This window comes from Balaenoptera musculus, chromosome 14 (genome assembly GCF_009873245.2).
Source record: "Balaenoptera musculus isolate JJ_BM4_2016_0621 chromosome 14, mBalMus1.pri.v3, whole genome shotgun sequence".
NCBI lineage: Eukaryota > Metazoa > Chordata > Mammalia > Artiodactyla > Balaenopteridae > Balaenoptera > Balaenoptera musculus.
In genome coordinates, this window is record NC_045798.1 from 21680380 (window position 1) to 21704591 (window position 24212).

The window sequence follows — 24212 nt, forward strand, 5'->3', positions numbered from 1 at the left end:
GACTAATTACTCCCCACAACTAATTTGCCCTGAGAGTCAAAGCCTCCTAGAGTATTTATGAAGCTTCTTTGTGTTCAAACGCTTGGGGGGCGGGTAGGATCACTGCCTCACAAGGCCGGCCGTTTCAAATTTTTGACAACCTGTGGAGTTACAAAGTTCCTCCTTATACTGAGTCCAAATGACCTCCTATAGCTTTCACCAATTTGGTCTTGGATCTTCGCTCTGGAGAGACACAAAATAAACCTAATCCTTCTACTAGACAGCTAATCTCTTTATATGATTCTCTTAAAAGAAATTGTGGTGACTCAGGCTACAATTCTATCAAGGATATAATAAACCCAATACCTTCCCCCTCCTCCTCCTTTTAGTGGCAGAGTGAGCTTATGTGAGTATACTTAACATGCTGGGAGAAGGGAAAATGCTACTCTCTGGCAGGCCCCAGTGCTACAGGCCAATTCAAGACCCCAGTTTGGAGGCTTCCTATGGGCAATCAGAAATGGATGAGAGTCTCACAAAAGGTAGTGCTGGACAGGCAGGATCCCTCAGATTTTTCTCTGTTATAACCGACAGCCTTCTGCTAGCTAAAGTGCATGTCTAGCCCCAGAGAGTCTCCTTTTAGCCTGGATCAGGGGTCCTGGGTTCTCAACCTTTTGTGTGCATTAGAACCCAGGGAGTTTTCCATAGGGCCCACCCCTTGAGATTTTGATTAGTAGAAATGAGGCAGGCCTAGTAATCTGTATTTTAACAAGCACTCCAGGTACTGATGTCCTTTCTACACTGATCTGAATGAAGAAAAAAAAGATGAGCCAAAAAATACCTCGTATTTTGGCTTTATTTAACCAGAAAGCACACACACTTATAACATTTAACTTATTGGTCCTATCCATTTAAAGAAAATTATTAAATTTCATGTTATATAAATAATAAAAATAACACTTCGTCATTTATTATTCATCTGATACTAATCATTAAGTCTATCAAAATTCTTCCAGAATAAGGAGAGGGCTAGTAGCATCATCTGCAGGTTACAGACTGATAAACTGAAGTTTTGGGAGAAGCATTTAACATGGGCCTTCAGAAGGGAGCCAGGCTCCTGCACTGCAGCCTAGTCCTGTCTCGGGCTGGCCAGCAGAACGGGGTGGAGGACCAGCTTTGCGGAACTCTACAGGGAGAGTACGTTTTGGTCCAACACTTAGCTGATCAACCTCGTGATTGAAGTTAACACAAAAATCACACCTGGATAAGCACCACCACACACATGCTATGCAATTTTGTGGGAATTTTAATAAAGCTAAAGAGGGATTCTAGCACACAGGTTACAACAAGTTAAAACGTTTCACAGTAGTCTAAGTACCTGGGAAGTTTAATTATGCAAAGAAAACCCTCTTTCCTTTGAGAACAACAGCTTATTTCTTTTCAAAATAGCTGCTGTGGTTCTTTTACAGATATAAAGGGTGTCTCATCTCTAACTCAGCCTTGAAGTAATGCTGTCCCAAAGCAGCCCTGGTGACCTTGTTTCCTTGTGGCAAAGTGAACCCATGTCCTACCCAGTAATTTAGCACTTAGTAAACTGACTCAAAAAATTGAGCAACAAATTTAGTAAAAGGTTTTGGTGATAGGAACTTACTTTCCTACTAAGACACTTCATGCATATTTGTTGCAAAATAAACTTATTTTAGAATAAAAGTAGCAAAGGCATCTAACTTTCATTTTCTGTCAGGGCTGAAGACTTTCATTGGTTCGCTGACCTTCCTCTTCTTCCTGGAGCTCTCAGAACTTTGCTGACTGTACACAAAATTCATTCTTTGAATCTGTGAGAATCACCAGAGAGAGGCACAATTCAGCAGAGATTTTGACGTCTGCACAAGGCATATACAAGACAGGTAGACCAAGCATTAATCCCTCTTGCTGCATAACGGATCTAAACCTGCTTTCCTGTGGGCTGGTTTAGCCCTGCACAGAGGCCCTGCTGCCAGTATCAGAGTCTGGAATTCAAAGTTTCAGGAGTTGAGGCCCCTGGAGGCGGCCAGTTTCAGGGACAGTTTCTTGGCTCTCTTTAGTGAATTCAGCACATCCAGCTCTTGAGAGAAGAGTTGTCAAGGTGTGGGGCCAACAAGGGGCAATTAAGGGTCAGGAGAGATCTAGGGCACTGGCTGGTTTAGAGGCAAATAGAACTGAAGTCCCTTTTCAGTTAGCAGAAACATACAGCCTTATCTTTTTTTTTTTTTTAATCATAGGTTCAGATTAATGAATTAGGAAGGACCATGGCCCTTCTTTCTGCTTGATGAGACTTATATGTTATTGATTAAAGACAAGTTGATTAGTGAGTCATCATACACATATATTTCTCCATTGGGCTCAGCTTTGGTAAAGATTTTAGAATTTATATTTGCTTAACTGAGTGAACAACCAGATGTCAGACGATCCCTAATGCCTGGAATTCCAAGAAACACATGGAGGGCATTTTTATATTTTCCAGCCACTAGATGGGAGGAAAGGTTTTTCCATGTTCTCTGTTCTTTCTTTGGAGGAAAATGGAATAAGATATATATTTTTAAGCAAGACTTAGAATATCTAGTAGAGGTTCCAACAGTATTCTTTTTTTCTTTTGTTATAGATACAGGTTATTATTATTGACATGTTTTTACTACAAAATAGTGGAAATGTCATTAAAGCATTTAAGTACCATTTAGAACCAAAGGTTGGGTCTACAAATGGCTAATTTAATCACTAACTTTTCGTTTTAGAAAGTAGTTGAATTTCTGATCTCAGAAACCACATTAAACCAAATTCCCTTTGGCTTAAACCAAGACATTGACTATACAGAGCAGTAAAACTCTGAGAATATAAGTAGAGCTGCTCTTCAAGTAACTGGTTTGCTTAGATATGCAAAGTTTGAAATGGTCTGCTCTAAAGGAAAGGAAATAGCAACATAAAAACCCAAAGCACAAAAACCAACTTCTTCATCTAGGAGATGAATTTGTTACAGTGTAGCTGTAAGAAAAAGTACTTGGTAAAATTCAGCTTTTTAAAAAATGTTGCTTGGGCATGCTTTCTATTCAAATGAAATTATCCTCACTTCTATCAAGTCTGGATACACTGGGAAGAAAACAAGATGGGTGTACAAGTTGGTCTGATGGTTTAATAGTTTTTTTCTCGTTTTCTTCTTTGCTCAAAAGTAAACCAGAGTTTTATTACAAGTTTCAGAGCTGTAATTTTATTACAGTGAGTTCATCATCTTTAATAATGTATACAATCTCAAGGCAACCAGTGAGGTCTGGGAAGTCTCACTGGTTTATAGAAAACTAGTGGGTTCAAAAGCAAGTGTGTGATCAGCCAGGGGATACTTCCTAACATAGATCAATAATAGTCCATATTCTGAACTATATAAACCAACAAATTTATCCATAGAAAGGAACATTTGAGAAACATTTTTCAGGTGTGTTCCAACTGGCTGAGTTTGCACCTTTGATGCCAAAGCCACCCAGGCAAGCATTCCCCTGGAGGTGTCCAAGTTAAAAACCTGGGAGTTGAGGGAGACCTTCAAGATGGCGGAGGAGTAAGATGTGGAGATCACCTTCCTCCCCACAAATACATCAGAAATACATCTACATGTGGAACAACTCCTACAGAACACCTACTGAACACTGGCAGAAGAACTCAGACTTCCCAAAAGGCAAGAAACTCTCCACGTACCTGGCCATGTGGCTGACAGGGTCTTGGTACTCTGGCCGGGTGTCAGGCCTGTGCCTCTGAGGTGGGAGAGCCGAGTTCAGGACATTGGTCCACCAGAGACCTCCCAGCTGCATGTAATATCAAACAGCGAAAGCTCTCCCAGAGATCTCCATCTCAATGCTAAGGCCCAGCTCCACTCAACAACCAGCAAGCTACAGTGCTGGATACCCTATGCCAAACAACTAGCAAAACAGGAATACAACCCCACCCATTAGCAGAGAGGCTGCCTAAAATCATAATAAGGTCACAGACACCCCAAAACACACCATTGGATGCAGTCCTGCCCACCAGAAAGACAAGATCCAGCCTCATCCACCAGAACACAGGCACTAGTCCCCTCCACCAGGAAGCCTACACAACCCACTGAACCAACCTTAGCCACTGGGGGCAGACACCAAAAACAACAGGAACTACAAACCTGTAGCCTGCGAAAAGGAGACCCCAAAGACAGTAAGTTAAGCAAAATGAGAAGACAGAGAAACACACAGCAGATGAAGGAGCAAGGTAAAACTGCAGAAATACAAAGGATCATGAGAGATTACTACAAGCAACTATATGCCAATAAAATGGACAACCTGGAAGAAATGGACAAATTCTTAGAAAAGCACAACCTTCCAAGACTGAACCAGGAAGAAACAGAAAATATAAACAGACCAATCACAAGCACTGAAATTGAGACTGTGATTGATTACAAATCTTCCAACAAACAAAAGCCCAGGACTAGATGGCTTCACAGGCGAATTCTGTCAAACATTTAGAGAAGAGCTAACACCTATCCTTCTTAAACTCTTCCAAAATATAGCAGAGGGAGGAACACTCCCAAACTCATTCTACGAGGCCACCATCACCCTGATACCAAAACCAGACAAAGATGTTACAAAGAAAGAAAACTACAGGCCAATATCACTGATGAACATAGATGCAAAAATCCTCAACAAAACACTAGCAAACAGAATTCAACAGCACATTAAAAGGATCATACACCATGATCAAGTGGAGTTTATCCCAGGAATGCAAGGATTCTTCAATATATGCAAATCAATCAATGTGATACACCATATTAACAAACTGAAGGAGAAAAACCATATTATCATCTCAATAGATGCAGAAAAAGCTGTTGACAAAATTCAACACCCATTTATGATAAAAACCCTCCAGAAAGTAGGCATAGAGGGAAATTACCTCAACATAATAAAGGGCATATATGACAAACCCACAGCCAACATTGTTCTCAATGGTGAAAAACTGAAACCATTTCCTCTAAGATCAGGAACAAGACAAGGTTGTCCACTCTCACCACTATTATTCAACATAGTTTTGGAAGTTTTAGCCACAGCAATCAGAGAAGAAAGAGAAATAAAAGGAATCCAAATTGGAAAAGAAGTAAAACTGTCACTGTTTGCAGATGACATGATACCATACATAGAGAATCCTAAAGATGCTACCAGAAAACTACTAGAGCTAATCAATGAATTTGGTAAAGTAGCAGGATACAAAATTAATGCACAGAAATCTCTTGCGTTTCTATACACTAATGATGAAAAATCTGAAAGAGAAATTAAGGAAACACTCCCATTTACCACTGCAACAAAAAGAATAAAATACCTAGGAATAAACCTACCTAAGGAGACAAAAGACCTGTATGCAGAAAACTATAAGACACTGATGAAAGAAATTAAAGATGATACAAACAAATGGAGAGATATACCATGTTCTTGGTTTGGAAGAATCAACATTGTGAAAATGACTATACTACCCAAAGCAATCTACAGATTCAATGCAATCCCTATCAAACTACCAATGGCATTTTTCACAGAACTAGAACAAAAAATTTCACAATCTGTATGGAAACACAAAAGACCCCAAATAGCCAAAACAATCTTGAGAAAGAAAAACAGAGCTGGAGGAATCAGACTCCCTGACTTCAGACTATGCTACAAAGCTACAGTAATCAAGACAATATGGTACTGGCACAAAAACAGAAATATAGATCAATGGAACAGGATAGAAAGCCCAGAGGTAACCCCACGCACATATGGTCACCTTATCTTTGATAAAGGAGGCAAGAATATACAATGGAGAAAAGACAGCCTCTTCAATAAGTGGTGCTGGGAAAACTGAACAGCTACATGTAAAAGAATGAAATTAGAACACTCCCTAACGCCATACACAAAAATAAACTCAAAATGGATTAAAGACCTAAGTGTAAGGCCAGACACTATCAAACTCTTAGAGGAAAACATAGGCAGAACACTCTATAACATAAATCACAGCAAGATCCTTTTTGACCCACCTCCTAGAGAAATGGAAATAAAAACAAAAATAAACAAATGGGACCTAATGAAACTTAAAACTTTTGCAGAGCAAAGGAAACTATAAACAACACGAAAAGACAACCCTCTGAATGGGAGAAAATATTTGCAAACGAAGCAGTGACAAAGGATTAATCTCCAAAATATACAAGCAGCTCATGCAGCTCAGTATCAAAAAAACAAACAACCCAATCCAAAAATGGGCAGAAGACCTACACAGACATTTCTCCAAGAAGATATACAGATTGCCAACAGACACATGAAAGGATGCTCAACATCACTAATCATTAGAGAAATGCAAATCAAAACTACAATGAGATATCACCTCACACCAGTTAGAATGGGCATCATCAGAAAATCTACAAACAACAAATGCTGGAGAGGGTGTGGAGAAAAGGGAACCCTCTTGCACTGTTGGTGGGAATGTAAATTGATACAGCCACTATGGAGAACAGTATGCAGATTCCTCAAAAAACTAAAAAATAGAACTACCATACAACCCGGCAGTCCTACTACTGGGCATATACCCTGAGAAAACCATAATTCAAAAAGAGTCATGTACCACAATATTCATTGCAGCTCTGTTTACAATAGCCAGGACATGGAAGCAACATAAGTGTCCATCGACAGATGAATGGATAAAGAAGATGTGGCACATATATACAATGGAATATTACTCAGCCATAAAAAGAAATGAAATTGAGTTATTTGTAGTGAGGTGGATGGACCTAGAGAGTGTCATACAGAGTGAAGTAAGTCAGAAAGAGAAAAATAAATACCATATGCTAACACATATATATATATGGAATCTAAAAAAAAAAATGGTTCTGAAGAACCTAGGGGCAGGACAGGAATAAAGACACAGACATAGAGAATGGACTTGAGGACATGGGGAGGGGGAAGGGTAAGCTGGGACGAAGTGAGAGAGTGGCATGGACATATATACACTACCAAATGTAAAATAGATAGCTAGTGGGAAACAGGCACATAGCACAGGGAAATCAGCTTGGTACTTTGTGACCACCTAGAGGGGTGGGATACGGAGGGTGGGAGGGAGACGCAAGAGAGAGGAGATATGGGGATATATGTATATGTATAGCTGATTCACTTTGTTATAAAGCAGGAACTAACACACCATTGTAAAGCAATTATACTCCAATAAAGATGTTAAAAAAAAAAAAACAGAAACCTGGGAGTCGTCCATGGCTACTCCATCATCCTCACCCTAACATCTAACATCTAACTAATCACTAATTCCAGTTGATCCTACCTCCTTAATATCTTTCGAATCCATCCATTTTTATCTATTGCCACTGCCTCTGGTTTAGCCCAGGCCAATATCATCTCTCCCAATTACTGGGTCTCAGACTCCTGCTATTACTGCTTCTCCAATCCATTCTCCAGGCTGGAGCCTAATTAGTCTTTTATTAAATCTGACCACATCGCTCTACTGATTCGCCATCCATCCATTAATGACTTCCCATTGTTCTCAGGATAAAGTCCAGACTCTTTATGGCCCTGGCCCATCTCTGCAGTTTCATCTTGCTCCAGACTTCCTTGGCCACTTGCAGTTCTCAAATGGGCCCTGCTCACTCCCCTCTGGACTTTGCTTTTGGTGCCCACTCCCATGCTCTGCTTCTCCTTCATCACTGCCCTGGAGTTTCTTCTGTCTCTTGGCCTCCCTGACACCCTGGCTGTGCTCTGTTCTTACCCCTTTTGTAACATTTGCTACATGGTATTATCAGGCCTACTTACCAGTCTTCTCATCCAGAGTATAAACTCGTTGAGGTTAGTGACAATATCTTAGTCATTTTTGTATTCCCAGTTTCTGGCATCTGGTAGGTGCTCTTAAATTATTGGCTGAATGAATGAATGTGCACTGTGCTGGGCACAAATACCATGTCTCTAGTAATATAAAAATGAATAAGACACAGTTGTTTTCAAGGATTGCATCTTATAAGGGAGAGACATTAAGCACATGATTGCAATATAATGCAATACAACATAACAGACATTCCTTCATTCAACAATTATTAATGAGTGGCCAGCTCTGTGCATGGTATTGTTCTAGGTGCTTGGGGCACATTAGTGAAAAAACGAGATAAAAATTCCTGCCCTGTAGATTTTACAATCTGGCCATGTTACTTTTTGGCTTAATGATTTCCAATGGCATCTCACTACTTTTAGGACACAGTCCAAAGTTCCTGCCTTGGCTTTTCATACACCATCAGTGGTTCTTTATACTTCTAGGGAAGGAGAGGGGTCACAGATTGGCTATAAAACCCTGATGAAAGCTCTGCACTCATTCCTTAGAAAATTGCTCCCACTCCCACTCCCACACTCATCCACTGTGATGGGCCATTTGAGGGGGCGCCTACCCCCCGAATACCTCCCAATTAGAGCCACCCCCCCTCAGGGCCTGGCTGTGCCCAGCAGTACCAGCCTCATCTCCTCTCACTCTCTGCCCTCTCAGTTTTCTCATACCTTGCTTTGTCTTGATTCTGGACCTTTGCACATGATATTCCTTCTGTTGAAAAAGCTCTTTCCCCTACACCAGCCCTCTTTTTGCCTAATTAATTCCTATTCATTCTTCAGATCTCTGCTGAAAAATTATTTCCTTAAAGAAACTTTCCCTACCCCCGTTCCAATTAAGTTAGGTACCCCAGTCATATGCTCTTAATAGAGTTCCAAGAGATCAGGGACATGCCTGTATTGGTCACAACTTACATTAGAAGGGGCTTAATACATTTTTTTCAATGAATGAATGAATGAATGAATCTGTCTTCAAAGAGCACTCTGCCTGCTGTATAGAAAGGTATTGGAGGCATCAAGTGGATGCAGGGTGATGAGTCATGCTACTGTAGTAGTCAGGTGATAACTTGGATATCAGCGCAGATGGAGAGAAGTCAAGAGTGAAATATTTAGAAGGTAGAGTCAGAAGGATGATCAACTGGATACAGTGGTAAAGGAGAGGTAGGTAGGTCAATAATGACTCCTAGTTTCTGGTTTAGCTAACTTCATGGATGGAGGGACTGTTGTCTCAGGGAGAGAACAATGAGAGTTTTGAACCTGCTGTGTTTGGAGTACCTGAGAAAACCCAAGTAGACATATTGAATCGGCAGCTATATGTAGAAATCTGGAGCTCAGGACAAAAGTCTGGGTTGGACACGTACATTTAAGAGTCATCAGTATATGGAGGCTAATTAATGCCATGGGTGTGGAAGAGATTGCTTATTGAGAGATCAGAGCATGAGAAGGGAAAGGGGCCAGGACATAGCTGTAAGGAACTCCAACATTTAGAGATCAGGTGGAAGATGAGCCAACAAAGAAGGTTGAGAAAGAGAGAGAGAAAAGAAGTCTAGCAGACTGTCCTACAAAGAAAGCCAAGAGAAGAGAGTTTTAAGAAGAAGGAGTAGAGAAAATGAAAGAGATGAGGGTGGTGGTCAGTAGTGTCAGGTGTTGCTGAGAGATCAAGATAAGGACTGAAATATGCCTAATTGATTTAGCCACATGGAGGTTACTAGGGGCATTGGATTGTTCAGGGCACAAGTCACCTTGAAGTCGTTGAAGAATGCATAAAAAATTAAAGAAATTGAGACAGCAAGTATGCAAAGTTTTATAAAAATCAAGAGGGAGTGACCAGCTCAGCCTGGGGAATTTAGAGAAGGCTCCTTAGCAGAAGAGGGACGTTGAGCTGGGTCTTGAAGAATGAGCAGGAGTTCACCGCACTGGAGATGGGGCTGGGTAGGAGAGGTCCTTCTAGGTGGAAGGTTCATTCAGCATGTTTAAAGACACTAAGTCATAAAAAGACACGGAAGGTATATGGGACAGTGAGAAATGTCCCTTCATTAGATTGGCTCTTAGGGTGAGGTGTTATATATCCAACACACTCCTGTTAAAAATGTAAATTCCCCTGAAATTATTACTCAATATGATGTTAGTGTAAATGAACTTATCAAATGGTCTCTGAGTGGCAGCCTGCTGAAAGCAGGGCCTCACAGGCTTTGGGAAGAAGACAGGTAAGTATAAATATAGAAAAAGCAGTTCAGGGCAGTGTGCTTTGCTTTAGGAGGTAGATCTGTGTGGGGGACCAAGGGGTGGGCAGTCCCAGACACCCAGGAAATATCGTGAGTACTTTCTGTGCCTGGGGTGAGAGTGCAGTGAATTTTGCTTACTTCAAAATTGTCAGGTCAGGTATGGCAAAACGTTTTTCTTTAGAAAGAAGTTCCTAGATCAAGGAAACTTATGGTTCAGAGAGGGTCTGTGCCCCTATAAGTAAGTTATAGCAGTGATGTTAGTTTTGAATCCTTTCCCTTAACATTTATCTTTTTTGTACAATGAAAGGTAGATCAACAGCAATTATAAAATAAATGTTATTAGCATAAATGGACCTCGTGATAACATTGTGATGAATGAGCAGTAAGAAACCAAATACCTAAAGAGAATGCTTACCTCCAACTCCAGTAGAGCTGTGAACTCTCTGATATGTTGGGAAGTGTCTCATGTTTTACTGAGATTTATGAAGAGTTTGCCCATTAACTTACTTTCTTGATTTTCTGTAGTTTATGCCCAGGGTTCTGGACCATGTTTATCTCTATTTGGGAGGTAAATATGTATTCTCCTTAGAGTCATAATCACATATTTCCATTAATCTCTAAAAGTTATTATATCAGTTCTGCCTTCCTCTATATTTTCTAAGGTATCATATGGCTTTAAAGTTCTATAATTAATTCATTTATTCAACAAATGTTTTTGAGCATCTTCTCTGTGTCAGACATTGTGCTGAGCACTAAAGACACAAAGCTGATCAAGACATACTTCAAGTCCTTAAAGAGATTATGGTGAGGAAACAAACTGGCTACAGATGAAATGATAGAGTCACGTATAGGGTACAGTAAAGGTTCCAAAAAGATCTTATCAGCTCTTCCTGGGGAGGCCTGGCAAGGCTTCAAAGGGGATGTGAAACTTGAACTAAGTACTGCAAGATGAGCAGACATTCACCAGGCAAATGGCATTAGGGACTGATCTTGCAGAGAGAACATTCAAGACAAAAGCACAGGGACGGGGATATAAAGCAGAATACTCCTGGAGAATTGGAAATTGTTCAGTGGGACTAACAGGAAGGGCATAGGGTGGTGGGCTGGGTCAGACAATGTCATTCTCCGAAGTTTGGACTTTGTACTGTAGTGGAGTGCCACTGAAGGGTTCTAGGAGCAGATTTGTTTTAGAAAAGTCCCTATGGCAGCATTGTGAGGGGTGAGCTGGGGAGGAGTGTGACAAGAAGCAATGAGGCTACTTCAAGCAAGAACAAGAGTAGCAGTGAGGTTAGACAGGAGAGGGCTAATGCGGCAGAGGGTCGAGGAGAGAGAGAATGAAGGCCTGAACCTGAACCCTAACATATCTTTGCCATTCATTGTAATGGGCACAGAGGTGGCAAAAGAAAGAAAGGAGTAAAAAATGACAAGAATTACCCAGGTTTCTGGTAATGCCATTGACAAAGATGGGAAACAGAGGAAGCTAAGGAGGTGGGTGGTAGAAACAAGGTGGGGAGGATGGATGGAGAAATAACTGACTCTGTTTTCAAGATTCTGAATTGGAGGTGAGATATCCAAATGACGATGTCCACCAGGGCACTGACTATGTGACCTGGAGCTCAGGATGGAGGACACTGCATCAGGAGCACGTGTAGAAAGTGTATTCACTTTGGATAAAAGACGGGCTATTACTTGAGGTCTGCAGGAGGGTGGTAAACGTGGATATAGATACAGGTACATCTTTAAATAGGGGGGCAGGAAGTTGAATGATCTATACCTGATGGCCTTAATTATTTCTATGAAGTAGAGTTTAGGTCATCTGTTTAGAAAGGGAGTGAACTGTCATGGGTGGCACTTAAGACACTTATGTGATAAAAGTATGGACAATGGGAAAGGAGCCAATAATGGACTTTCAAAACTAATAGTTATTGCTTAGAATCCAGATAACTTTAAGATATATCACCTTCAAATTAAAATATTTAACTTTGACATATTAAAATTTTTGCTCTTCTTTTTACAAACATTTCAAGGCTTACAACAGACTGTGCTAAGAACATCACAAATGTTATGTCATTTATTCCTGCAATAACTGTGTGGACAGGGAGGGGGTTTTTATTCCTCTTCTACAGATTTAGAAACTGAAGCTCAGAGAAGTGAAATGACTTGTCCAGTTCACACATTTAGTAAGTGGAATTCTTGAACACAGGTCTTCTGACTTCAAATTTAGTGCTCCTTATAATTTGCTTTCAACCCAAACGGGAAAACAAAGGTAGGAAATTGCAGGAGAGGCTGTCAGAACTCTACGTAGGGTTCCTAGGCTTCTATCTGCGGTTGACCATTTTTGGGCATAGCCTACTGGGACCTCAAACTAAAGCCAAAACTGAGTTCATTGATTTTCCTTTGTAACCAATTTTTCCTCATGACTTTTCAATTTCTGTTAATCACCATTTCCCAGTCATCAAAGGTGGAAAACACAGTCACCCTAGATTCCTCTCTCATTTCCTAATGCCTACACAGAGTTCTTGTAATGAGTAAATGAAATAGCACAGATAGAGCACCTGGTACATCTCATATGTGCGAGTCATTTAGTGACTGGTGGCTGTTATCATCTCTATTGCCACAGGTATCCCTACTCCAGCCAAACTGGATCCTTGTGGTTTGAAAGGCTGAAAAATGGGCCACCAAAAGATTGTGCATGTCCTAGTCCCTGGAGCCTGTGAATGTTACCTTATTTGGCAAAAAAGGCACAGGGTGGGGGGCTGCAGTCTTTGCAGATGTGATTAAGGATCTTGAGATGAAGAGATTATCCTGGATTATCCAGGCAGACCCTACATATAAGCACATATATTCTTATAAGAGGGAAGCAGAGGGAGATTCGAATACTGACAGAAGAGAAGACAGTGTGACCGCTGAGGCAGAAACTGGAGTGATGTGGCCACAAGCCAAGAAACGCCAGCAGCCACCAGATGCTGGAAGAAGCAAAGAACCGACTCTCCCCTAGAGCTTTTAGAGGGGGTATGGCTTGATTTCAGCCTAGTGACACTGATTTTGGACTTCTGGCCTCTAGTGAGAGAATACGTTCCTGATGTTTTAAGCCACTAAATTTGTGGTAATTTGTTACAGTAGCCCTAGGAGACTAATACAGTTATTCCCCAAACACACCTCATTCTTTTCCCTGTTCTCTATTTCCTCCACATTTCAGAATACAGAAATCTTCTATTACTTGCTCTCTTAAATTTTGAATAATTCCTTCAAGATCAATCTCTAAAAGTATTTCATCCACAGAGCCTTTCCTGTTTCTTTAATCTAATATGAGCTTTCTTTCTTGAGCGAATACCCACAGCCCATTTTTTGTAATTAAGTTTTCCTGACAGCATTAATATTTGTAAACAATTTGTCCTTTACCTGGGACAGGGTTTTCTGTTCTTTAGGGATTCATTTGTATTAGTATTATGATCTTTAGACTCTCTGCAATGCTTTATGTGGTGTCTCACATCAGTAATTCTTTTGCTACCTACCTCTACTACCTACAAAAGTATTCAATTACATAGTTATTCACACAGCCTAAAGCTGCACTGTCTAATGTGGTAGCCATTAGCCATACATGACCATTTAAATTTAGATTAATCAAAATTAAATAAAATTTAGAATTCAGTTCCTCAGTTGCTTTAGTCACATTTCAAGTGTTCAAAAGTCATATGTGGGTGCTTTTTCAAGTGTTCAAAAGTCACATGTGGGTTCAAGTGCTGAATAAACAACCATATATCAGACATCACAGATATAGAACATTTTCATCATCACAGAAGTTCTACTGGACAGAACTGCTTTACAGAGGCAATCTATATAATACAAGCAAACAAGTTTCCTAGGGACCATGGTGATAACAGGAATACAGAAATTAGAAATAAATTTTCCTCAAAATGCAAAGACTTGTTATTGTAAAAATGACACAATTTTCCCAAGATAATTTTATCAAACCAATGCAATCCCCATCAATATCCCAAAAATATGTCTTTTGGAACTTATTAAGATGATTCTAGTAGTCATCTAGAAGTGAAAATACACAGGAAAATCTCTCAAATACTGAAATAGAGGAACTATGAGGGGAAAAAGAGTTGCCCATCCAGACAGCAAAACATAAATGTAGAGTAATTAAAACACAATAGCAGTAATATAGGAATAGACATATGGATCAATACAGTAAAATAGAATAGCAAGTATAAAAACCTATATATCTATGGGTTTTTAATTTATGATAAAAGTGGCATTCAAATTAGCCAGGGAAAGGGTAGACAATTCAAGTGGTACCAACACAATGGGAAAACTTTCTCACACCAGGAAAAAAAATACTCTAGCTAGCTTAGGGAGCCAAAAGTAAAAAGCAAAACTACTTCATTAGTAGAAAATGTAGAAAAACTTATCAGAAGAAAATATGGAAAACTTTGTTTACAGCTTTAGCACTGTAAAAACCTTCTTAAGCAAGTATGAAATGATGAAACCATGGAAAGTTACCCTGTGTTCCTAAATTGGAAGACATAATATTGTTAAGATGTCAATACTACCCGAAGCACTCTACAGATTCAATACAATCCCTGTCAAAATCCTAATGACGTTTTTTTCTTGCAGAAATAGAAAAATCCGTTCTAAAATTCATATGAAATCTCATGGGACCCTGAATTGCCAAAACAACCTTGGAAGAGAAGAACAAAGTTGAAAGCCTCACACTTCCAGATTTCAAAATTTACAACAAAGCTACAGTGATCAAAATGTGGTACTGGCATAAAGACAGACATGTAGACCAAGGAATAGCATAGAGAGCCCAGAAATAAACCCTCACCTATATGGTCAAATGAGTTTTTTCTTTTTCATGTTTCTCATAGAGTTTTTTAAAAAGTAAATTTATTTTATTTATTTATTTTTGGCTGTGTTGGGTCTTCGTTGCTGCATGTGGGCTTTCTCTAGTTGTGGCGAGCGGGGGCTACTCTTCGTTGCGGTGTGTGGGCTTCTCATTGCGGTGTCTTCTCTTGTTGCAGAGCATGGGCTCTAGGCACGCGGGCTTCAGTAGTTGTGGTGCGCGGGTTCAGTAGTTGTGGCTCACGGGCTCTAGAGCACAGGTTCAGTAGTTGTGGCGCATGGGTTTAATTGCTCCGTGGCATGTGGGATCTTCCCGGACCAGGGCTCGAACCTGTCTCCCCTGCATTGGCATGCAGATTCTTAACCACTGCGCCACCAGGGAAGCCCAGGTCAAATGATTTTTGACAAGGATGTCAAGAGGATTCAATGCGGAAACTAAAGTCTTTTCAAAAAATGGTGTTGGGAAATCTGGATATCCACATGCAAAAGAATGAAGATGGACCTTTATACCACCTCAAAATGGATCAAAGACCAAAACATAAGAGCTAAAAACTATAAAACTCGTAGAAGAAAATGTAGGGGGGGAGCCTCATGACATTGGATTGGGCAAGACTTTCTTGGATATAACACCAAAAACACAAGCAACAAAAGAAAAAATAGATAAATTTGACTTCATCAAAATTAAAAACTTTTGTGCATCAAAGGACACTACAAATGAGATGGAATAGACAATCCATAGAATAAGAGAAAATATTTGCAAATTGTATATCTTACAAGAGATTAATATCCAGAATATATAAAGTACTACAATTCAACAGCAACAAAACAAACAACCTGATTAAAAAGTGGGCAGAAGACCTCAATAGGCATTTCTCCAAAGAAGATACAGAAGTGGCCAACAAGCAAATGAAAAGATTCTCAACATCACTAATCATTAGGGAAATGCAAATCAAAACCGCAGTGAAATAACACTTCACACCCATTAGGATGGCTATTAGTTAAAACAAACGAACAAACAAACAAAAAAACCCAGAAAATAACAAGTATTGGAGATGATGTGGAGAAACTGGAACCCTTGTGCATTGCTGGTGGGAATGTAAAATGGTGCAGCTGCTATGGAAAACAGTATGGCAGTTCCTCATAAAATTAAAAATAGAATTACCGGGCTTCCCTGGTGGCTCAGTGGTTGAGAATCTGCCTGCCAATGCAGGGGACACGGGTTCGAGCCCTGGTCTGGGAAGATCCCACATGCCGCGGAGCAACTGGGCCCGTGAGCCACAATTACTGAGTCTGCGCGTCTGGAGCCTGTACTCCGCAACAAGAGAGGCCGCGATAGTGAGAGGCCCGCGCACCGCGATGAAGAGTGGCCCCCGCTTGCCACAACTAGAGAAAGCCCTCGCACAGAAACGAAGACCCAACACAGCCATAAATAAATAAATTTAAAAAAAAAATAGAATTACCATATGATCCAACAATTTCACTTCTAGGTATATACCCGAAAGAACTGAAAGCATAAACTTGAACAGATATTTCTACACTCATGTTAATAGCAGCATAATTCACAATAGCCAAAAAGTGGAAGCAACCTAAATGTCCATAGATAGATGATTGGGTAAACAAAATGTGGTATATACATACAATGGAATATTATCTAGTCTTAAAAAGGAGGGAAATTCTGACACATGCTACAACATGGATGAACCTTGAAGACATTATGCTAAGTGGAATAAGCCAGTCACAAAAGAACAACTAGTGTATGATTCCACTTATATGAAGCACCTAGAGTAGTCAAATTCATAGAGACAGAAAGTAGAATGGTGGTTGCCAGGGGCTGAGGAGAGAGACGGGGAGTTACTGTTTAATTAGTATGGAATTTCAGTTTGGGAAGATGAAAAAAGTTCTGGAGATGCTTACACAACAGTGTGAATGCCACTGAACTGTACACTTAAAAAATAGTTAAAATGATAAATTTTCTGTTATATATATTTTACCTCAGTGAAAAATAAAAAGTGGCACGTGATTTAAAAAAAGATGAAACTGGAAGGAAAACGTCCTTTGAACAGGACAATCTGGAGGATTTACAAAAATTTCAAATGCACATCTATTCTAGTCATCTATTCTAGAGAAACGTCCCCATATGCACACAAAGAGTCATGTTCAAGGACATTCCCTGAAACAATGTTCCTAAGGAAAAGTGAAAACAACTTAAATGTTCCAGTAATAGCAGAAAATTGAAACAAACTAGAGCACTTTACTACTAAGGAATACTATGCAGTATTTAAAAAGAATGGGGTTAATCTAAATATACCAACAAGGAAAAATCTCTAAGACATATGTTAAGTGAAAAAAGCAAGTTTCAGGAAAAGATATTATCCCATTTATGCTTTTAAACTACCCACAAATAGGGACTTCCCTGGTGAGGCAGTGGTTAAGAATCCGCCTGCCAATGCAGGGGACACAGGTTGAAGCCCTGGTCCGGGAAGATCCCACATGCCGCGGAGCAGCTAAGCCCATGCGCCACAACTACTGAGCCTGCGCTCTAGAGCCTGCGAGCCACAACTACTGAGCCCGCGTGCCACAACTACTGAAGCCTGTGTGCCTAGAGCCCGAGCTCCGCAGCAAGAGAAGCCTCCGCAATGAGAAGCCCACGCACTGCAAAGAAGGGTAGCCCCTGCTCACTGCAACTAGAGAAAGCCCGCTCACAGCAATGAAGACCCAACACAGCCAAAAATAAATAAATTTTTAAAAATCCACAAATATATGCATATATGTGTGTATATATAATGCATGTATATATGTATGTATGTATACTATATACACATACATACCTATACATGTATATAGTGCTGTCCAATAGAAATAGAAGGCACAATTATAAAATTTAAAATTTTTTAGTAGGTACATTTTAAAAAGTAAAGGAAACAGATGAAATTAAATTTTAATAATTATTTAATCCAATATATCAAAAATATTATTTCAATATGTAATCAACATAAAAACTGAGATATTTTACATTTTTTATACTATGTCGTTACAATTCAGTATGTATTTTACACTTACAGCACATCTCAACTCAAATTAGCCACATTTCAAGTAGTTAATAGCCACATATAGCTAGTGGCTACCATATTGGTCAGTACATCTTGTGTGTGTGTGTGTGTGTGTGTGTATGTATGTATGTGTGTTTTAAATACAAAATCAGTGGTATAGAATACCCTTATTGTTAGTGTTTGAATTATCTGTGAGAATGTATTCATGTAAAACTTATATAATTAAAGTTATATTAAAAATATAGTTCCATATTAGTTTGCTTATTCTGTTAAAATTATATCTTTTATGAACTGATGTGTTTATAATCAACATGGTTTATCTCTTTGTTTTCCTTTATTTCAATGTGATGAAAGCTTTATTAAGAAACTATTTTAATTTGTTAACTGGAAAGTTAATAAAAGAACATTAAAAACTTTAAAGTTTGTTTGGCTTACGTTTTACAGTTATAAAATATTCTAAACTATTATTAGATACTTTTCAATAGAAAAATGTCAGCTACTTTCCTACCTTCAAATGCCTGAGTAATTAACTGTTAACTCTGTGGTAGCTAAAGGTAGACATATAAAACACATATAAACACACTCAAGCACATACTTGAAGTAATTATAAAAATGAAAAAGTTGTTTTTGGTTTGTGGCATGTAGGAGGAAACCTACAGGCAATGATATGATGATGTTATTAGATGTACTAAACTTGACATAGGTTTGCTGATTCTTCAAAAAAGAGATGAACAGATAATAGTTACAGAATTGGAAATGTGATACCCTGCTTCTCATAGACTTGCTATGTAGGTCATTTGCTTGAGTCTGAGTCTCTATAAAGTGCTTCAGCAGGTGTTGAAAGGAACATAGTATAACTGTAAGTACAGAAATGACTATAGAGATAGGCCCCATAAAATAGACAGAAAAAGACCACTCTGGTATGAAGACTGTCTGAGATGGAAGATCTCTATGGGTGTGACATCCAGACCTCGGGTCATAACTGCCTACTCTTGCTGGCAGGAAGGAGAGGGCAAAGCAGATGACACTTAAGAACTCTGGCATCCCCTGAACAGTTCTTCCATACAAGGTGGAGGCAGAGTGGCAAAGATACATTCACTAAGAAGTCAGATTTTCACTTTAAACTGGCCCTAAGTTCACTTGAAGAAAAAAAGAAAAAAAACTAAAAAGAAGTAGTTGAGCGTTTAGAGTGAGGATAAGTTTTATATGAGGGACAGACACCTAACCTTAATTTTTATTTTACTTTTTCAGCCAACAGTGAAACATTTTCAAAGTTTTTAACAGAAAATGAAAATAATCATACCTCTCCTTCTGATCTACTTTTATTTTTTAATATATTTGAATCCTTTCCTATAATTAACAGAACTTTCCATTCAGTTCACATCTAGTTACTTAATTGCCTGGTTCCCTTGTCTTGATTTTATTTATCTATTTCAATAACTAATACATTCACATAGTGTGAAATTCAAAATGTAAAATAAAGGTATACAGTGAGATTCTCCCTGCCACCCCAGAGCCACTCAATTCCCTGCCTAGAAGGCAACCACTGTTACCAGTTTCTTGTACATCCCTCCAGAAACTTCTGTTTTCATTTTGAAATCAACTGTACCACTAAAAAACTTAAACTGCTATAAAATTCACAATATCACCCTCTTCAAATTGTTTTACTAAAGCTGGATCAGGCCTGGCCTGATGAGGAAGTGGAGGGTTGTGACCAAGTAACCGACCTATCTGCAGGGTCATTACTGGTCTCATATCAGATGGAGGTGGGCTTTCTTCCCATTGTCTCCAGTTATCTTCCCCATCTGGAGACCACATGTTCTCCTCCTGACTAAAGGAAATGAAAGAGAACCAAACTGTAGAAGGGTGACAAGGAGGCTCAGGAAGGCAGATTCAAGGTCCCATGCTAAGTGCTGTGGTGGTGATGGGAACAGCAGGATGACACGGCAGGGATGGGCAGCAGAGTGTCTCAGGGTAGTGAGGAACACAGATGTAGAAACAGTGAACTCTAACCAACATCTAACACAGGTAAGAGGAAGTTAGGGCTAAATAAAGGTACAAGCAGGATGCTGTAGGAATGTAGAGGGAGAAGGCAAATGGGGGGAGGGACTTCAAAAATTAGCCCAGGGCTGGTTGAGCACGTCTGATGAGCTTCTTCTCAAAACAGCACATGTTTTTCCCTGACTCATGAAAACCTAGAGCTGGGAGAATGCCAGACCAGTGTGCTGAAGCTCAGTCAGTAGGGAAGTCTTTTAAAACCAATATGGAGGGACTTCCCTGGTGGCACAGTGGTTAAGAATCCGCCTGCCAATGCAGGGGACACGGGTTTGAGCCCTGGTCCAGGAAGATCCCACATGCCACGGAGCAACTAAGCCCGTGCGCCACAACTACTGAGCCCGAGTGCCACAACTACTGAAGCCCACGTGCCTAGAGCCCATGCTCCACAACAAGAGAAGCCACCGCAATGAGAAGCCCGCGCACTGCAACAAAGAGCAGCCCCCGCTTGCCGCAACTAGAGAGAGCCCATGTGCAGCAACGAAGACCCAACGCAGCCAAAAAAAAAAAAAAAAAACCAATATGGAGAGGAAGAACTAAGAACCTGCACACACACAAAAACATAAGGATGAATAATAAAAGTCCCGCTGCAGCTTACAACTCGTCTTTGTTGTGAATCTGAGAAAAACCATGAACATTTTCCAAAGCTTTACTAATTAATTAAATCGGAACGGCCAGGCGTTGCTCACCTCCAGGAGGCGCCATTCACATTGCTATCTATGTTTTAGGTACCCCCCCTGGAATTGTGCACAATCAATACAACCATGCATGGCAACCCTGGTAGGGCAAACATCACTTTTTTTTTACTACCACTTTCTAAGTTTCCGCATCACTAAATTTTTACTTGGGATACAGGATATTCCTTTTGGCTAATATTTCCTATGACAAGAAAAAAACAGATATTTAAAATATGGGCACATTTTCTTAAAAACCCAAGGTTGTTGAGTATAAACTGCAGTATAGCTATGCTACAGAATATGGCTAGATTATATACCTAAAGTATGACATACTGTACATATTTTCCAACCTATAAAGATTTTCCATAATGGGGTAGGGCTGCTCAGTCTCAAATTAAATACTATTTATTTAGAAATGTAAGGCTATTTCAAATCAAGCTGGGCCAGAGAACAGGGTGGAATAGTAGTATTGTTGCAGGGCATCTGGCACATTTTTACTCTGAGGCTTTCAGATTTAATGATGAAAAGTTGAACGTTTCTCCTTGTTTTAGAAGAAGAGTTTTTCTGTTTTCCCCCAGCATCTCTCTTTTCACTGCCATTATCTAATTCAGCAGCGTAAAGACATCTACCAATTTGGAAAACAATACAACGGTGGGTCACATGAAAGAATAAAAAAATGAGATGTGAAATTGATTTTTGTGTTTAAAATTATGCCACCATAGTTCATAATTACTGGTTCGAATATTCCTGATTAGGAAGTGTCTAACCAAGTGAAATCAAGAAATACTTATCATTAGACACTGTTGTGTTTTGTTCTCTTCTCTGTGCTTTGCATTAATTGGTGAATATGCAGAAACCAATCTTTTAAGTTGTTGGGTTTTGTTTTTTTTTTTGGTGGGTATTGAGCTAATTCCTAGTGGTTTTTAGAATTCACCCACACTTTCCCTTTTTGTGGAAATATTTACGCTGGGGATTTCCACTAAGGGAATTAGAGTTAATTGAACTCTTTGGTTTGGGGGTGGGAGGGGAGGTTGGAGGCAGGGACATGGCAGCTGAGGCCATACTTCTATTAGTACCTTTTTTTTTCTTGCCCCACTCTGTTTCCATACACATAAGACTTAATCTAACAGGTCCTCATGGGATATCATATATCTAAAATAAGATCATGTATTTGAAAACGTTTGGCACAGTATCTGGTACATGTTAATCACTCAATACAAATTGGTTGTATCTAGTTGAACATTGCCTAATTTTGGTGAATATGTGGTTGCTATAAATGAAATGTGCCCTAAACTGGCATAGGGATTTTAAAAAATCTAACTTATCCTGGGGTATGAGAAGTATACGGGATCTCTGAGTGATAAGTGAGATTATACATTCAGTAACGGTCTTCTGCTTCAAATTTCAGCTACAAACTTGCACTGAAAACTGAAATGCATACAAACTGAGACATCCTCTCAAATCCCACCCAAGAAGCAATGAATAAGCTTGAAAAATTATTCATCTGGTTATTTTCACAGTATAGTGCAAAGACTGAGAACTAGGGGGCTGGGTTCCATCACTGACTTGCAAGTTTCCATCACAGTAAAAAAAAAAAAAAAAAAGAGAGGGGGATAATATTTGCCATGTACCAAACAGCAATGCTTTGAGGATTAATGACATAATGTCTGTAAAGAGGTTGGAGCTCCTTGGAAAAAAGACACTACATAAATATAAAGTAGTATTAATATTTAGGCTTAGTCCACAATGTGAGACCTGCTTTCTTTGGCTCATGAGGTCATCAGCAGTTTTGTAAGGTGTGCTCAAACACTCACAGAGGAGCCTTGTTAGCTTCCTCGTAAGTGGACTGTAAAGTGAATCTGGACCCACCTGGTGGGAACAGTCACAGAGACCGTGGTCCCTTTTCATGGTCTCCAAGAGGGTACGATGGAGCGTGTTTGACTCCCTGAAGGAATGAGACATGGCCAAGAGAGCACTCAACAGCATTTAGGACTTCCCAGGAATGCAGTGGGAGTTTGGGAACGTTTTGGCTTAGAATTAAACAAAAGTCCAGTCTATCATATCTTGATTTAGAAGAAAGGCTAAATTTGCCTTTCTCAGACAAAGAAAGTTGGGAGTAACAGTAGGAATGAGAAAGCTACTTCTTGGAATGGTTAGTTTATATGTTTAAAGGATTTGGAAGCAAACTTGGGTATTTTTGTCCTGGGAAAGTTGTGGTCTCCAGGGGCTGTCTGTAGTCTCTTTGATGGCCACATTCTGACTCCTCATCAGTGCTTCATCTCTGTGAAATGGTTATCAAGGGCGATCTTGCAGAGGTCTAACCGAATGATTATAATGTTATTGTGATGAAATATTTGCATTTCTCAGTTTTAAAAGATAAAATTAATTTTGAGCCTCAGGCATCAGAAACCACCATCTTCAAAAATGTAAGGTTCATGAATTTACCATAATCACTAGCACTTGACAGTGATTCTGAGGCTGTGTCCATAATACCAAAATATTTGAACAAAAGATGGAAAAATGTGAAGAAATATTTGTTTTTTTATCTGGGTGTTTTGTTTCTACATTGATCTAGGTTGGGTATTCTTTCAGAAATGATTTGGCTTCTTGTCCACTGATTCCTATGGTATTTCAGATTGATATTGACAATATGTGTTTTTTAGGAGAAAGGAAGCAGAAATGTTATCACCTTCTCAACTTGTAGTCAAATCTACACTAACTAGAAAGCTTTTTCTAAATAAAATATTGACTTTAATTCTTCTTCCTCTTCCTGTCCCTCGATGAGCAGTTCAGTCCTAACACCAGTGTCAGGTGTGCCAGAGCCAGAGAGGTGTGTGCACGGAGGGGAGTCAGAACCTGAGCAGCGTGAGGAGAGCCTCCATGTGGAGGACAGGCCTAGCGTGAGAAGTCAGAGGCTGAATGGAGTGGGGAGGACCTCACAAGTATGGGTGACTCACAGGGGGTGTCAGAGCCTGAGCAGGGTGAGATAGGTATCTATATGTGTGTGGGGAAGGTGGCAAGGATGGGAGCTTGGTTACATTCGAGGGGACAGATAACATAAGTAAATATGTTAAGTATAATGGGGGCCAGGTTTCTCACTGACGGAGAAAGAAATGACAAATACAGAAAGTGAGAAAACTAGAATGATTTCTATAGTATTAGATTGGAATTGGTGGTATAGGTGTGAATTCATGATAGGAAAACAATAATTGTGTATTGGACAGTGGAGTTAGTGGGGGTGAACACCTGATTAAAGTGGGTCAAAGAGAATAGAGAGCAGGGAAGTGGACACAGCAAGCATAGACAATTCTCTTGCAAGATGGATATGATTTAGGTCAATAGAAAGAAGAAAGGCATTCCAAGCAAGAGAAAGTATATTTGTTAAGATATGGAGGCAGAAACAAACTTGGCTTGTTCTTTTGACAGTGAGAAAACAGACTTAAGGAAGGGGGAACAGGTTGGGTAATAGTGGGAAGTAAGACAGGTAACATGCAG

At 39.7% G+C, this 24212-nt stretch overlaps 1 protein-coding gene across 2 annotated transcripts in view; it reads right to left on the reverse strand.

Annotated features, from left to right (window-relative positions):
- Positions 1 to 1583: 1583 nt before the first annotated feature.
- The window catches only part of HORMAD2 (HORMA domain containing 2), a 74422-nt gene continuing 51793 nt past the window's right edge, over positions 1584 to 24212 (reverse strand). The window contains exon 11 of one of the 2 annotated variants that reach the window (XM_036823478.1): positions 1584 to 1811. In XM_036823478.1, coding sequence (XP_036679373.1) covers positions 1707 to 1811 — 105 coding nt within the window. In that variant the 3' untranslated portion in view covers positions 1584 to 1706. The remainder of the gene's footprint in view (positions 1812 to 24212) is intronic. The other variant, XM_036823479.1, reaches the window with a different exon arrangement.